Source organism: Artemia franciscana, chromosome 7 (genome assembly GCF_032884065.1).
Source record: "Artemia franciscana chromosome 7, ASM3288406v1, whole genome shotgun sequence".
NCBI lineage: Eukaryota > Metazoa > Arthropoda > Branchiopoda > Anostraca > Artemiidae > Artemia > Artemia franciscana.
The window spans coordinates 39,884,234-39,899,652 of record NC_088869.1 but is presented as its reverse complement, the minus strand read 5'-3'; the positions used below and the strand labels follow the sequence as shown (position 1 = coordinate 39,899,652).

Sequence of the window (15,419 nt, the reverse complement as noted above, 5' to 3'; positions counted from 1 at the left end):
TGAAAATAAGGAGCAGCATATAAACTTAAAATGAACAGAAATTATAACGCTTATGATGAGGTCACCTCCTCCTAATTCCTTGCTCTTTACACTAAAGTGTTTTTAGTAATTTCAACTATTTATTCTACGGCTTTTGTGAAAAGGGGTCATTCTTAAGAAATTGGGAAAAAATTTAAGTTTTAGCGTAAAGAGCGAGGTACTGAAGAGGGGTTGAACCCTTTGTGATTCAAGGGTCATTCTTAGAGAGTGGGGACAAAATTCGAACTTTAATCTAAAGAGCCAGGTATTGACGAAGGGGCAGCCCCCCACCCTCACATACGTAATAAAAATATACAGATATAGGAGTTCGTTACGTAAGTTAATTTGCAAGTTAACGTAGATGTATTACAAATAAAAACGTTCGTAAAAAATTAAAAAGTTCTAGTTGCCTTTTTTAGTAGCCAAAAATTGGAAGGTAACTAGACCTCCTCCCTCGCCCCTTTTTTCATCAAAGTTGTCCGATCAAATCTATAAGGAAGCCATTGAGCCAAAAAAAAAACTGATATGCAAATTTCCTTTTAATTATTCAGGTGTGGTGAGAGAAAATCAAAACATGCATTAATTCAGAAACGTTTAGAAATTAAATAAAAAGTTTTCTTTTAACTGTTCTTTAAGCAAGAAAGGAGCAACATTAAAACTTAAAATAAACAGAAATTATTCCGTATATGAAAGTTGTTGTCCCCTCTTCCATGCCTCGCTTTTCACATTAAAGTCTTTTATTGTTTTAAAAAGTAGATTGTGAGAAAGAATCAAACTTTAGCGTAAAGAGCGGGGCGTTGAGGACTTTTCAGGGGAAATTTTACAGTGGAAGAATTTGCCAGAGTTCTTATAGGAAATTATTTTTACTTTTTTACTTTTTCTTTGCTGATTCAATTTTAAATGTGGAGATTTTAATGGGGATTATGCGGGAAAAATTTCCCTCCGGCTGAAATTGTCTAGCGAATCTTTCTATAAGGGAAAAGGATTTTCCATGGAAAAAATTCTCCTTGGGAATACTTTTTTTGCAAGATAAGTTATCCAAGAGATATTTTCTGTGGCAGCAACTTTATGCTAGGGGGAGGACTAGCAGTAAAGCTTTTCCAAAGAGGGGAAGTTTGCAGGATGATTTGAAATAAATCAGTAATTAAAGACTTTTCAACTGCAAGGGTGCTAAGAAAAAAATTTCAGCCGGAATTATCCGCATTTCCCTCCGGTTGGAATTGTCTAGAGAATCTTTCTGTAAGGGAAAAAGATTTTCCACGGAAAAGATTCTCCTTGGTGGTATTTTTTTGCAGGATAAGTTATCCAGGGGATATTTTCGGCGGCTGCAACTTTATACTAGGGGGAGGACTAGCAGTACAACATTTCCAAAGAGGGGAAGTTTGCAGGATGATTTGAAATAAATCAGTAGTTAAAGTCTTTTGCACCTGCAAGGGTGCTAAGAAAAAAATTTCAGCCAGAATTATCCGCAAGGAATTTTCTGGGGAAATTTTCCTGGTGGGCATATTTTACGTAGGAGAAACTTTTCATAGAGGCATTTTCTGTGGGGGATGAAATTTTTCATGGACGGTGAGTAAGATTCCCAGTCATTATTCAAAAAACGATCAGAAATTGAAAAAGAATAGATTATTTCAATTGAAAGTAAGGAACAACATTAAAACATAAAACAACATAAATTATCACGCACATGAGGGAGGTCACCTTCTCCTCAAAGCCTCAGTCTTTATTCTAAAATTTAACTTTCTGTGACAATTTTTTAGGACACTCCTGGAATTCAAGAGTAGTTTAATTAAAACAGTATGAAGTCTTTTTTTAGGTACTAAAAATTTTAGCGTGAAGAGCGAGGTATAGAGGATGAGGTGTCCCCCTCGTACGCGTAATGATTTATATTTGCTTTAAGTTTTGATTTTGCTCCTTATTTTCAGTTGAAAAACTTGTTTTTAAATTTATTTATATCTTATAATTGTACATCTATAAAGTATCTTGTCGGACATTAAAGAATCTAACCTCCCGTAGACTTCTTCAGGTCATTCACTACTCGTGAGGCATATTTTTTTTTTAACTGAGTAAAAAGAAGCATACCCTCGTACAGAATAAAAAATTATATTTCGTTTCAGTCTGACGCTTCTGCCAGAAATCTATGACCAGGGCGAAACTCGAGATTAACTCCAAGGAATCCGCAATCTAGAATTTATGTCTATTAATTGAAATCTTAAAAAGGGGTACTCTTAAGGCTCATTCATAATATAACTTTACAAATAGCCAGAATTAGGTAGGGCTAATTTGAGCCGATAAGAATTCTTCACAAAAAATTTTCAGCTAATTATTTAAGAAATCTGACTGGCTCAAATTAGAACTAGCCAATAATCTGACTTAAAAATCTCATTGTGAATGGACCTTTTAAACTTCTTTAATCTTTTGCAAAATAATTTTCATTTACCAGCTTGTTGTTTAAGCCTTTTCTAATATACTTACTTTTACCTCTCCTACACTTTTTGGGGTAGTTTGTATTTAAAACTGCTAGGGATTTATAAATGATTTAAAGCCTTAGTTAGTGATCCTTAATCAGAAGATTGGTATCTGCTCTACGCACACCATTGATCAGCATGCACTTTTTTTTAAGTTTTGTTGAGTTTTTTTTTTAAGTTTAGTGAGTCAAAGCTGAAAATTGGTGTTAACTTTTTTTTTAAATTGATTTAATTAATGTATAAATAGGTTGATTTAAAACAATTTATACTATTGATTGATGTATTGCATATAATGGGATCTATGATCGATTTAAATCCTTAGTTAGTGAGCCTTACTCAGGACATCAGTATATGCGCTACGCAGACTGTTGGTAAGCATGCAAAAGATTTTTATAGTTTTGTTTTAGCTTTTTAAGTTTAGCGAGTCAGAGTTGAAAGTTGGGATTGCCTTTTTTAAAAGTATTTGATTTTAATTGAGTTTAATTAAAATGATTTATAATATTGATTGATTTATTATATATAATGGGATTTATAGTTAATTTAAATTCTTAGTTAGTGAGCCTTAATCAGGAGATCAGGAGAATCGTTTTTGAAGTAAAGCATGTTTAGATTTTGGCTCACCGCACATGAATAATTTAAGCTAAATTTGCATATCAATTTTTTTATAAATTAGAAAAGGCTTTTTAATAGTTTTTTCAGAAGACTTTGATAAGAAAAGGGGTGGGAGAGGAGGCCTGGTTACCCTTCACTTTATGGCTACTTAGAATGCAACTAGATCTTTTTATTTTTTGTACAAGCGTTTTTGTTAGTAATATACCTACGCACCTTACGGATTAACTTAAGTAACAAACTTCTATGTTTGTGTATTATCATTACGTTTATGAGGGGGTTCGCCTCCTCATCAATACCTCGCTCTTTACTCTAAAGCTTGAATTTAATTCCATAATTTAAGAATGACCAATGAATCACAAAGGCCGTAGAACAAATAGTTGAAATTATGAAAAATACTTTAGGATGAAGAGCAAGGTAATATGGAGGAGTCGAACCCCCTTACATACTTAATTTCTTATGTTTGTTTTTATTTTTAATGCTACACATTACTTCCAGATAATTTTTCTCATTTTTTTTTTATTATTCTGGAAAATCCATCATGGAAATTCTCTTCCCTCATGATAAATTCCTCCATGATAATATCCTCCCACGTAGCCCCCTCCCCTCTAACTCGCCTTCCAACTAAGAAGTCCCCATTTGGTTGGTTTGTACAAAATCCCCCTTTTGGTTCTTTTTTACAAAACAAGAATCAACTGAGCTTCACGAATTAATTGAAAAGCAGCCAAAATGGGAATCGAACTTCATCCAAACTGTTACTTAGTGTGATAGTAATTTTAAGCAAAATTATCACTACTCAGGTAAAAATTGACATTCTAATTTGCACATTATTAGATCTTGGACCTAGTCTTGAACTATCGAGGTTTATTTACTAAAAAAAAAAAAAAATGGACAAAACAAATGCTAGCCCTTCTCTGTTTGGATGTTACTTAAAGAATTTCAGACGGCTTAGGAATTTCCCTGGGATCATTAATAAACTGACTCACAGGCAAAATCTGAACAGGAACCATTGTTTCGTAAAAGAAGTTCAAAACTTGGTGCTTTAAGACTGAAAAGTTTGACCATATTTTATAATTTTCATTATTTTTATTTTCAATGGTTACAAACTTATATTCAACAAGTTCTTTTTAAGGGATAGAAGTCTAAATTAAATTAAAATACAGTTATATTCAAGCATATATATATATATATATATATATATATATATATATATATATATATATATATATATATATATATATATATATATATATATATATATATATATACATATATATGTATTTCTTATTTTAAATATTTTTCTTCTTTTTTTACAGAGCAAATGAAAATGTAGCTACTGAAGATGAAATGCCTCACGAATTAATTGGAAAGCAACCAAGATTGGGATTGAACTTTATACAAACTGTTACTCAGAGGTTGACAGCAATTTCAACCATAATCACCACCACTCAGGTCAAAACTATGATCCTAACGTGCACACCATTGGATCTTGGACTTAGTTCTTGTACGAGGTCTGTTACCCAAAAACTTAAGAAACCTGCATGTGCAAAAGCCCTAGCCCTTGAGGAATTTCCACTGTTTGGTGAGGAAGATCCCTGTCGTCTTCGTCGTCGTCTGCAACCTGACTCACTGGCAAAACCTAAGCAAGAACCCTTGCTTCATAACAGATATCCACTATTTGGTGCCCTAACTTCAAAGATTTTGAGCAAATTCTATAAATTTTACCATTCATTTTTTTAATGAACGAATTAATATTCAGTAAATTATTCTGTTTAAGGTATTGAACTGTAAAAGAAGCACGAGTTAAACTAGATTTGCCTACAAGTGTCCAAAAGTCACATGTATTGTACTCACTAAACTTTAGCACTTGTAAATTTGTACGACGAACGGGGAGGATCTAAGAAGATATTATTTCATGTATAAGAAAATTTTAGTTTTTCTAAAGTAATAATGCCATAAAAAAATAAAAATAAATATTTTCTTGTACTTGGGCCCTTTTTAGTTTTATTTCTGCCGGAACACGTGGCTTCTTAACATTTCTTTTGGCTACTCAGTTACCAAAATATTATTTTAGTTGCGATGAATTCGTAAGCAACTATTATTATTCCATTGTTCATAATCGGTGCACATATTTTATTGCTAGAGTGAGAGATCTTCAAGGCATTGACGACATGGACGTGGAAACATGGACGTACTAACTTGTGATCTGTCAGCTCCTACCAGAAAACACGTGTATCAGCATCTGCAAGAAAAACAGATTGCAATCGTGAACAGTATTTTACGTACAACCAGATAAATTTGCAGCTAGATTTAAGTCCAGCCACGATTGCAATCGTGATTGCAAAAACAGGTTGCAATCGTGAACAGTATTCTACGTACAACCAGATAAATTTGCAGCTAGATGTACGTATTCTACGTACGTATTTACGTAGTTATACGTACATATACTGGTTATACTAGTTAATAGTAGCTATACTGGTTGTACGTATTCTACGTACAACCAGATAAATTTGCAGCTAGATTTAAGTCCAGCCACGTGCAGGGAAATATTTTCAAACAAAATGTGTTTTTATAGGTAACATATAAAACGGTATTCTGTTACCTGTGTTTTTATAAAAACACATTTTGTTTGAAAATATTTCCCTGCACGTGGCTGGACTTAAATCTAGCTGCAAATTTATCTGGTTGAAGGCGAGTTAGAGGGGAGGGGGCTACGTGGGAGGATATTATCATGGAGGAATTTATCATGAGGGAAGAGAATTTCCATGATGGATTTTCCAGAATAATAAAAAAAAAATGAGAAAAATTATCTGGAAGTAATGTGTAGCATTAAAAATAAAAACAAACATAAGAAATTAAGTATGTAAGGGGGTTCGACTCCTCCATATTACCTTGCTCTTCATCCTAAAGTATTTTTCATAATTTCAACTATTTGTTCTACGGCCTTTGTGATTCATTGGTCATTCTTAAATTATGGAATTAAATTCAAGCTTTAGAGTAAAGAGCGAGGTATTGACGAGGAGGCGAACCCCCTCATAAACGTAATGATAATACACAAACATAGAAGTTTGTTACTTAAGTTAATCCGTAAGGTGCGTAGGTATATTACTAACAAAAACGCTTGTACAAAAAAAAAGATCTAGTTGCATTCTAAGTAGCCATAAAGTGAAGGGTAACCAGGCCTCCTCTCCCACCCCTTTTCTTATCAAAGTCTTCTGAAAAAACTATTAAAAAGCCTTTTCTAATTTATAAAAAAATTGATATGCAAATTTAGCTTAAATTATTCATGTGCGGTGAGCCAAAATCTAAACATGCTTTACTTCAAAAACGATTCTCCTGATCTCCTGATTAAGGCTCACTAACTAAGAATTTAAATTAACTATAAATCCCATTATATATAATAAATCAATCAATATTATAAATCATTTTAAATAAACTCAATTAAAATCAAATACTTTTAAAAAAGGCAATCCCAACTTTCAACTCTGACTCGCTAAACTTAAAAAGCTAAAACAAAACTATAAAAATCTTTTGCATGCTTACCAACAGTCTGCGTAGCGCATATACTGATGTCCTGAGTAAGGCTCACTAACTAAGGATTTAAATCGATCATAGATCCCATTATATGCAATACATCAATCAATAGTATAAATTGTTTTAAATCAACCTATTTATACATTAATTAAATCAATTTAAAAAAAAAGTTAACACCAATTTTCAGCTTTGACTCACTAAACTTAAAAAAAAAACTCAACAAAACTTAAAAAAAAGTGCATGCTGATCAATGGTGTGCGTAGAGCAGATACCAATCTTCTGATTAAGGATCACTAACTAAGGCTTTAAATCATTTATAAATCCCTAGCAGTTTTAAATACAAACTACCCCAAAAAGTGTAGGAGAGGTAAAAGTAAGTATATTAGAAAAGGCTTAAACAACAAGCTGGTAAATGAAAATTATTTTGCAAAAGATTAAAGAAGTTTAAAAGGTCCATTCACAATGAGATTTTTAAGTCAGATTATTGGCTAGTTCTAATTTGAGCCAGTCAGATTTCTTAAATAATTAGCTGAAAATTTTTTGTGAAGAATTCTTATCGGCTCAAATTAGCCCTACCTAATTCTGGCTATTTGTAAAGTTATATTATGAATGAGCCTTAAGAGTACCCCTTTTTAAGATTTCAATTAATAGACATAAATTCTAGATTGCGGATTCCTTGGAGTTAATCTCGAGTTTCGCCCTGGTCATAGATTTCTGGCAGAAGCGTCAGACTGAAACGAAATATAATTTTTTATTCTGTACGAGGGTATGCTTCTTTTTACTCAGTTAAAAAAAAAATATGCCTCACGAGTAGTGAATGACCTGAAGCAGTCTACGGGAGGTTAGATTCTTTAATGTCCGACAAGATACTTTATAGATGTACAATTATAAGATATAAATAAATTTAAAAACAAGTTTTTCAACTGAAAATAAGGAGCAAAATCAAAACTTAAAGCAAATATAAATCATTACGCGTACGAGGGGGACACCTCATCCTCTATACCTCGCTCTTCACGCTAAAATTTTTAGTACCTAAAAAAAGACTTCATACTGTTTTAATTAAACTACTCTTGAATTCCAGGAGTGTCCTAAAAAATTGTCACAGAAAGTTAAATTTTAGAATAAAGACTGAGGCTTTGAGGAGAAGGTGACCTCCCTCATGTGCGTGATAATTTATGTTGTTTTATGTTTTAATGTTGTTCCTTACTTTCAATTGAAATAATCTATTCTTTTTCAATTTCTGATCGTTTTTTGAATAATGACTGGGAATCTTACTCACCGTCCATGAAAAATTTCATCCCCCACAGAAAATGCCTCTATGAAAAGTTTCTCCTACGTAAAATATGCCCACCAGGAAAATTTCCCCAGAAAATTCCTTGCGGATAATTCTGGCTGAAATTTTTTTCTTAGCACCCTTGCAGGTGCAAAAGACTTTAACTACTGATTTATTTCAAATCATCCTGCAAACTTCCCCTCTTTGGAAATGTTGTACTGCTAGTCCTCCCCCTAGTATAAAGTTGCAGCCGCCGAAAATATCCCCTGGATAACTTATCCTGCAAAAAAATACCACCAAGGAGAATCTTTTCCGTGGAAAATCTTTTTCCCTTACAGAAAGATTCTCTAGACAATTCCAACCGGAGGGAAATGCGGATAATTCCGGCTGAAATTTTTTTCTTAGCACCCTTGCAGTTGAAAAGTCTTTAATTACTGATTTATTTCAAATCATCCTGCAAACTTCCCCTCTTTGGAAAAGCTTTACTGCTAGTCCTCCCCCTAGCATAAAGTTGCTGCCACAGAAAATATCTCTTGGATAACTTATCTTGCAAAAAAAGTATTCCCAAGGAGAATTTTTTCCATGGAAAATCCTTTTCCCTTATAGAAAGATTCGCTAGACAATTTCAGCCGGAGGGAAATTTTTCCCGCATAATCCCCATTAAAATCTCCACATTTAAAATTGAATCAGCAAAGAAAAAGTAAAAAAGTAAAAATAATTTCCTATAAGAACTCTGGCAAATTCTTCCACTGTAAAATTTCCCCTGAAAAGTCCTCAACGCCCCGCTCTTTACGCTAAAGTTTGATTCTTTCTCACAATCTACTTTTTAAAACAATAAAAGACTTTAATGTGAAAAGCGAGGCATGGAAGAGGGGACAACAACTTTCATATACGGAATAATTTCTGTTTATTTTAAGTTTTAATGTTGCTCCTTTCTTGCTTAAAGAACAGTTAAAAGAAAACTTTTTATTTAATTTCTAAACGTTTCTGAATTAATGCATGTTTTGATTTTCTCTCACCACACCTGAATAATTAAAAGGAAATTTGCATATCAGTTTTTTTTTTGGCTCAATGGCTTCCTTATAGATTTGATCGGACAACTTTGATGAAAAAAGGGGCGAGGGAGGAGGTCTAGTTACCTTCCAATTTTTGGCTACTAAAAAAGGCAACTAGAACTTTTTAATTTTTTACGAACGTTTTTATTTGTAATACATCTACGTTAACTTGCAAATTAACTTACGTAACGAACTCCTATATCTGTATATTTTTATTACGTATGTGAGGGTGGGGGGCTGCCCCTTCGTCAATACCTGGCTCTTTAGATTAAAGTTCGAATTTTGTCCCCACTCTCTAAGAATGACCCTTGAATCACAAAGGGTTCAACCCCTCTTCAGTACCTCGCTCTTTACGCTAAAACTTAAATTTTTTCCCAATTTCTTAAGAATGACCCCTTTTCACAAAAGCCGTAGAATAAATAGTTGAAATTACTAAAAACACTTTAGTGTAAAGAGCAAGGAATTAGGAGGAGGTGACCTCATCATAAGCGTTATAATTTCTGTTCATTTTAAGTTTATATGCTGCTCCTTATTTTCAGTTGACTAACTTTTTATATTTATTTTTTCATTGTTGTTTTTTAATAATGCTAGAAAATCCTGAACTCCCTTCATGGAAATATCCTTCCCCCATGACAAATTCCTCCAAGGATACTTCCCCCAGCATATCCCCCTCTTCTCAACCCCCATCCCATCCCCAACCAAAAAATCCCCCTGAAAGCGTCTATACACTTCCAAATAACCATTACTATATGTGTGCACTGGTCAAAGTTTGTAACTTGTAGACCCTTTCTACGGGCACTCTGGGGGAGTATTTCGTCCCCAAAGACATAGTTGTAAGGTTTTTTGACTACGCTGAATAAAATGGCTATCTCAGAATTTCGATCCGGTGACTTTGGGAAAATAATTAGCGTGAGAGGGGGCCAACTCCAATTTTTTCGGTCACTTATAAAGGGCACTAGAAATTTTATTTCCGTTAGAATGAGCCTTCTCGCAAGATTCTAGGACCACTGGGTCAATACGATCAACCCTGAAAAAAAAATACACGCATCAGTGATCTTCCTTCTGGCAAAAATACAAAATTCCACGTTTTTGTAGATAGGTTCTACAATAGGGTTCTCGAATACGCTGAATCTGATGGTGAGATTTTCGTTCAGATTCAATAACTTTTAGCAGTTATTTCTCCTAACTTCTAAAATAAGGCAAATTTTCTCAGGCTCGTTACTTTTGATGGGTAAGGCAGAACTTAATGAAACTTATCAAACAGTTCGTGGTAACGAACTGTAGTAAGGAGCAACCCGGCTCAATAGTAAACGAAACTCTAAAAAACGGAATCGTGTGGATAGATAGGTCTCTGTAAACAGTGGAGGTTTGTCACTTGTTTCGCGGTGCTAAAATATACATAAAAAAAATCAAATATTCGTGCTGATTTTAAATATATAAGTTTCATCAAATTTAGTCTTTGTCTTCAAAAGTTACGAGCCTGAAAAAATTTGCCTTATTTTAGAAAATAGGGGAAAACACCCCCTAAAAGTCACAGAATCTTAACTAAAATCACACCGTCGCATTCGGAATATCAGAAAATCCTATAGCAAAATTTTCAAGCTCCTATCTACAAAATTATGGAATTCGTATTTTTTGCCAGAAGACAAATCACGGGTGGGTGTTTATTTGTTTTTTTTGTTTTTTTTTTCCCCAGGGGTCACCGTATCGACCAACTGGTCCTAGAATGTCTCAAGAGTGCTCATTCTAACGGAAATGAAAAGTTCTAGTGCCCTTTTTAAGTGACAAAAAAAATTGGAGGGCACCTAGGCCCCCTCCCACGCTCATTTTTCTTCAAAGTCAACAGATCAAAATTTTGAGATAGCCATTTTGTTCCGCATAGTGAAAAACCGTAATAACTATGTCTTTGGGAAGGAATTACTCCCCCACAGTCCCTGGGGGAGGGGCTGCAAGTTACAAACTTCAACCAGTGTTTACATATAATAATGGTTATTGGGAAGTGTAAAGTCGTTTTCAAGGGATTTTTTGGGGGTTTTTGGGGTGGGATTGAGGGGAGGGGGCCATATGGGAGGATCTTTCCTTGGAGAAATATGTCATGGGGGAACAGAAATTCAATGAAAAGGGCGCAGGATTTTCTAAAATTACTATAAAAAACAATGAAAAATAAACATGGAAAAGTTTTTTCAACTGAAAGTAAAGAGTAGCATTGAAACTTAAAACAAACAGAGATTATTACGCATATGAGGGGTTCTAAAAATACTTTAGCATAAAGAGCGAGGTATTTAGGAGGAGATAAATACCTCGCTCTTTATGCTATAGTATTTTTAGTAATTTCAACTATTTATTCTATGGCCTTTCTGATTCAGGGGTCATTCTTAAGGAATTGGAGCAAAACTTACGATTTAGTGTAAAGAACGAGGCATTAACGAGGGTACAAACCCCCTCAAATACATAATAAAATTCAACGATATAGAAGTTTGTTACGTAAGTTAATTCTTAAGTTATGTATATTTTTTACTAATAAAGAATTCGTTAAAAATTAAAATTTATAGTTGCCTTTTTATGTAACCGAAAAATTGCATGGCAACTAAGCCTCCTTCCCCATCCCTTATTTCTCAAAATCGTCTGATCAAAACTAAGAGAAAGCCATTTAGCCAAAAAAGAAATTAATATGGAAATTTCATTTTAATAATTTATGTGTGGAGAGCCAAAATCAAGCATGCATTAATTCAAAAACGTTCAGAAATTACATAAAAAAACTAGTTTTTTTAACTGAAAGTAAAGAGCTACATTAAAACTTAAAACGAACAGAAATTACTCCGTATATGAAATGGATTGTCCCCTCCGAAATCCTTCGCTCGTTACGCCAAAGTTTGACTCTTAGCCACAATTCTGCTTTTTAAAACAATTAAAAGCTTTAGCGTAAAGAGCGAGGGATTGCGGAGGGGACAACTCATTTCATATACGGAGTAATTTCTGTTCGTTTTAAGTTTTAATGTCGCTCCTTACTTTCAGTAAAAAAAAATAGTTTTTTTTATGTATTATATTTAAGAGCTGCACTAAAATGCGATTCTTTTGATGTAGCTATTGGTATCAAAACTCCATTTTTTAGAGTTTTGGTTACTATTGAGCCGGGTCGCTCCTTACTACAGTTCGTTACCACGAACTGTTTGATTATTGGCGTTTTAATCATATTTTTATTGTAAGCTATTTGGTTTAATCAGACAAACACTCTTCCAAACAAAATCTTAATAAAGTCTTAAAAAGCTCTTTGAAAATGTTAAAAAAAAATCTTAATACATAGTTTCTATATAGACTACACACTCATAAACACAAATACCTAACTTTGACTTTTAACTTGACTTTAATTAACATAATAAAAGAAATATAGCTATTAAAGATGTAAATCACTACGCTTGGGAAAAATTTAAGTTTTGCTAACGCTTAGCAATTAACTACATAAGCTTTCCTGAAGGCATCTTAAACTGATAAAAAAACATGCATAAATATTCCTAGAAAGATTTTAGACCAACTAAAATAATGATAATAATAATAATAAAAACAAATCTTCTTCTCCCAAACACCTCAAAGGTAACAACCGTCATCCAAATACAAATCCATCCACACCCACCCCTTCAGCCTGCTCCTCCCTCCAGCCTTATAGCCTACTCAGCCTCCCCCCCCCAAAAAAAATAAAAAACTAGCTGCCCAATAAACACTCTTACAATCTATTTTTAAACTGTGGGAGTTGCTCAGCTGCCCTAACACTTACAGGAAGTGAATTCCAGCCTGAAGGGCCATGATATTCCAAAGTAAAATCAAATTTCACACAATTTTCAATCTCTACAACAAAGTTATTCATCTTCTTGTATCATGTACATAAACAGAACTTCTAAGACGGCAAAACTCAGAAGTCTCACGGACTAGATTATGCACACAATTAAAAACAAACGTCACCGCTTGATAGTCCCTCATCTTCCCAGTATAGAGTAGCCTTGGAGACTTAAGGCATGCAGTAGCTTCTTTCACATTTTTTATATAAATCCCAATTATTCTTGCTACTTTATTTTGTTGAATTAGCACACACTTGTAATTAACATAAAAATTGCTACTCTAAACTATAAGTCATTGTGGCACATGCGGGTAGATTTTTGCAAAATATGGCAGAACATGCTTCATTCTTCTGAGAATGTAAAATGTACGTGCAATTTTGGTGGAAAAAAGTCGCTATGATGCATCAACGAAAGATCAGAATCCATACGAAAGCCAAAGTACCGGAGTGACTCAACTTATGCAGCAGGTTTTTCATACAATAGGACTTTATCCCTTATACCAAGAGAATTCACGCAAAGCAAACCTAAACTCGTAAACACCTCCAAGGCTTCTGAGAGCATTATTAGCTTTTGCTTTTAAATAATCCACTAGTTTTTCAAATAGTGTTTGCGCAGTCACATCCGCAAAAAAAAGTAACTCTTAAGTCCTGCAGATAAAAGCATATCATGTCCACGTAAACTAGATAAATTTAAGGGCCCAGCACAGAGCCCTGAGGCACACCACACTTCTCCGGAAAATACAATTAGACTACATCACTTAAAACACCTTTAAAAGACTTACCGTAAAGATAGCTCTCAAACTATCTTAGACAAACTCCATTTACTCCATTCGATGAAGTAACACTTGGTAGTCAACCGCGTCAAACACTTTTCTAATGTCAATGAAAATAGACGTAAGCACGCTACCTGAGTCTAATTCACAGTTGACACTTCAAACCAGGTGCCATAAAGCGTGCGCCATGGAATGAAACCCAAACTGTGTCTGACTCAAAAGCCTATTCCTCTGAAGGAAATTATAGAGCCGTTTATGATCCACTTTCTCCAACATTTTAAAGAGATAGATAGAGTTAATAAGGATCTCCAGTTACCTATATCTGCTTTGTGACCAGCTTTGTGAAGGGGAATGACTTTCGGCACCTTTAACTGGATACCTCCCTTTTCTAGGGAAAACCTCCCTATTCTAGGGAAAGATTAACTATAAAAACTAGACAGGGAAGAATGTATTCTAAAATCACTTTCAGAGCCCGAAGGGACAAACCATCAACACAGGCAGACTTAGACTTATGTAACTGCACAACTTTACACACTTCTTAACTTGGGTACAGCTGAAATTCCATATTTATTGTTTCACGACGGACATCATTAACCGTATTGGAATTCATTTTATTATATTTATTGCTAACACTAGATTGCACCTCGGAGCCGATAGTCGAGAAAAACTTGGCTAACTTATTTACAATTTTAATTGAATCACCATGATTACGTGTCTCCGAATTAATGTCTGCCGTGGTCTGTTTTCCCTTACCACCCATGGTTTCAGTTAAAAGATTCCATGTTTCATTCATATTACCTTTACTTTCCTCCAATATATTTCGAAAAGAATCAGACATCGCTTTTCTCCTTAGATTGTTCACCGAATTTCTTTGCTTCGTAAACAAAATAAAAAAACTCATCACTTTTGGAATCCAAATATGTTTCATAAGGCCGATTTTCAATTCTGTTTGGTCTATTAGCTCCACTGTTTTCCATGGTTTAAGGGGAACAAGCTTCTTTGAATTAAAAACTTTTACTGGACACGTCCATTTATAAATAGGGTTAATTACTTCCATCAGGCAATCAAGGACATTAGTAGGATATACTTTCTCTTCAAAGAATTCACTCCAGTCTATTGCACTGACTGCCTCTAAAAATTTTAGTAGATTTTCTTTTTTAGTTACCCAAAATTTTAGTGTTTTTGTTTCGGACTCGTTTGACACTACAAAAAATAGTTGCGGACAGTCACTTGTTATCATAAAATTTAAGAAATTACCATCTTGACTAGAAAGATCCAATAAATTAAAACTAAAACTCCCCATCACTATATAACTATCACCATTCAGGACTTTATCATGGAGCTTATTAGACCCATCAGAAAACTCATCCAAGTGAGCGCTAGGAAGCTTATACACCATACCAATTAAAAATGTTCTTGATTATTAAATTTTATATCTACTGGAAAAATTTCCACCCTACCTTCTCTCCATGTATTAAGATCATCCATTATACAACTCCTGATCCCTCCCTTTACCAAAAGTGTTTTACAAACTCGGTCTAGTTCACAATTTTTGACATGTAGGTTGTACCCTGGAAATGAATAAAATGAAAAAGACTGATTCACCTATAAAAATGTTTCACATACGACATCAAACTGGGAAAAAGAATAATCTAGTAACTGGAGTATATTTAGCTAACTTGAAGTCACATGGACATTCTGAGAACATAAATACAAACACTGGTCATTCTCAAAGAAGAAAACTCATATTGGGTACGGAGATAAATTTTTTTGGCTTTAACCGGGTTATAGGGGAATCATCATCAAGGGCGATCCCTCTTTTGAATAATCCTCCAAGCTAAATTTTCCTATTTCAGC

General features: G+C 34.0%; 1 protein-coding gene across 1 annotated transcript in view; it reads left to right on the top strand.

The window, feature by feature from the left end:
* The window catches only part of LOC136028626 (uncharacterized), a 14,400-nt gene extending 9,318 nt beyond the window's left edge, over positions 1-5,082 (top strand). The window contains exon 3 of the mRNA XM_065706457.1: positions 4,412-5,082. Within this exon, the coding sequence (XP_065562529.1) occupies positions 4,412-4,835 (424 nt within the window). The 3' untranslated portion in view covers positions 4,836-5,082. The remainder of the gene's footprint in view (positions 1-4,411) is intronic.
* The last annotated feature ends 10,337 nt before the right edge of the window (positions 5,083-15,419 follow it).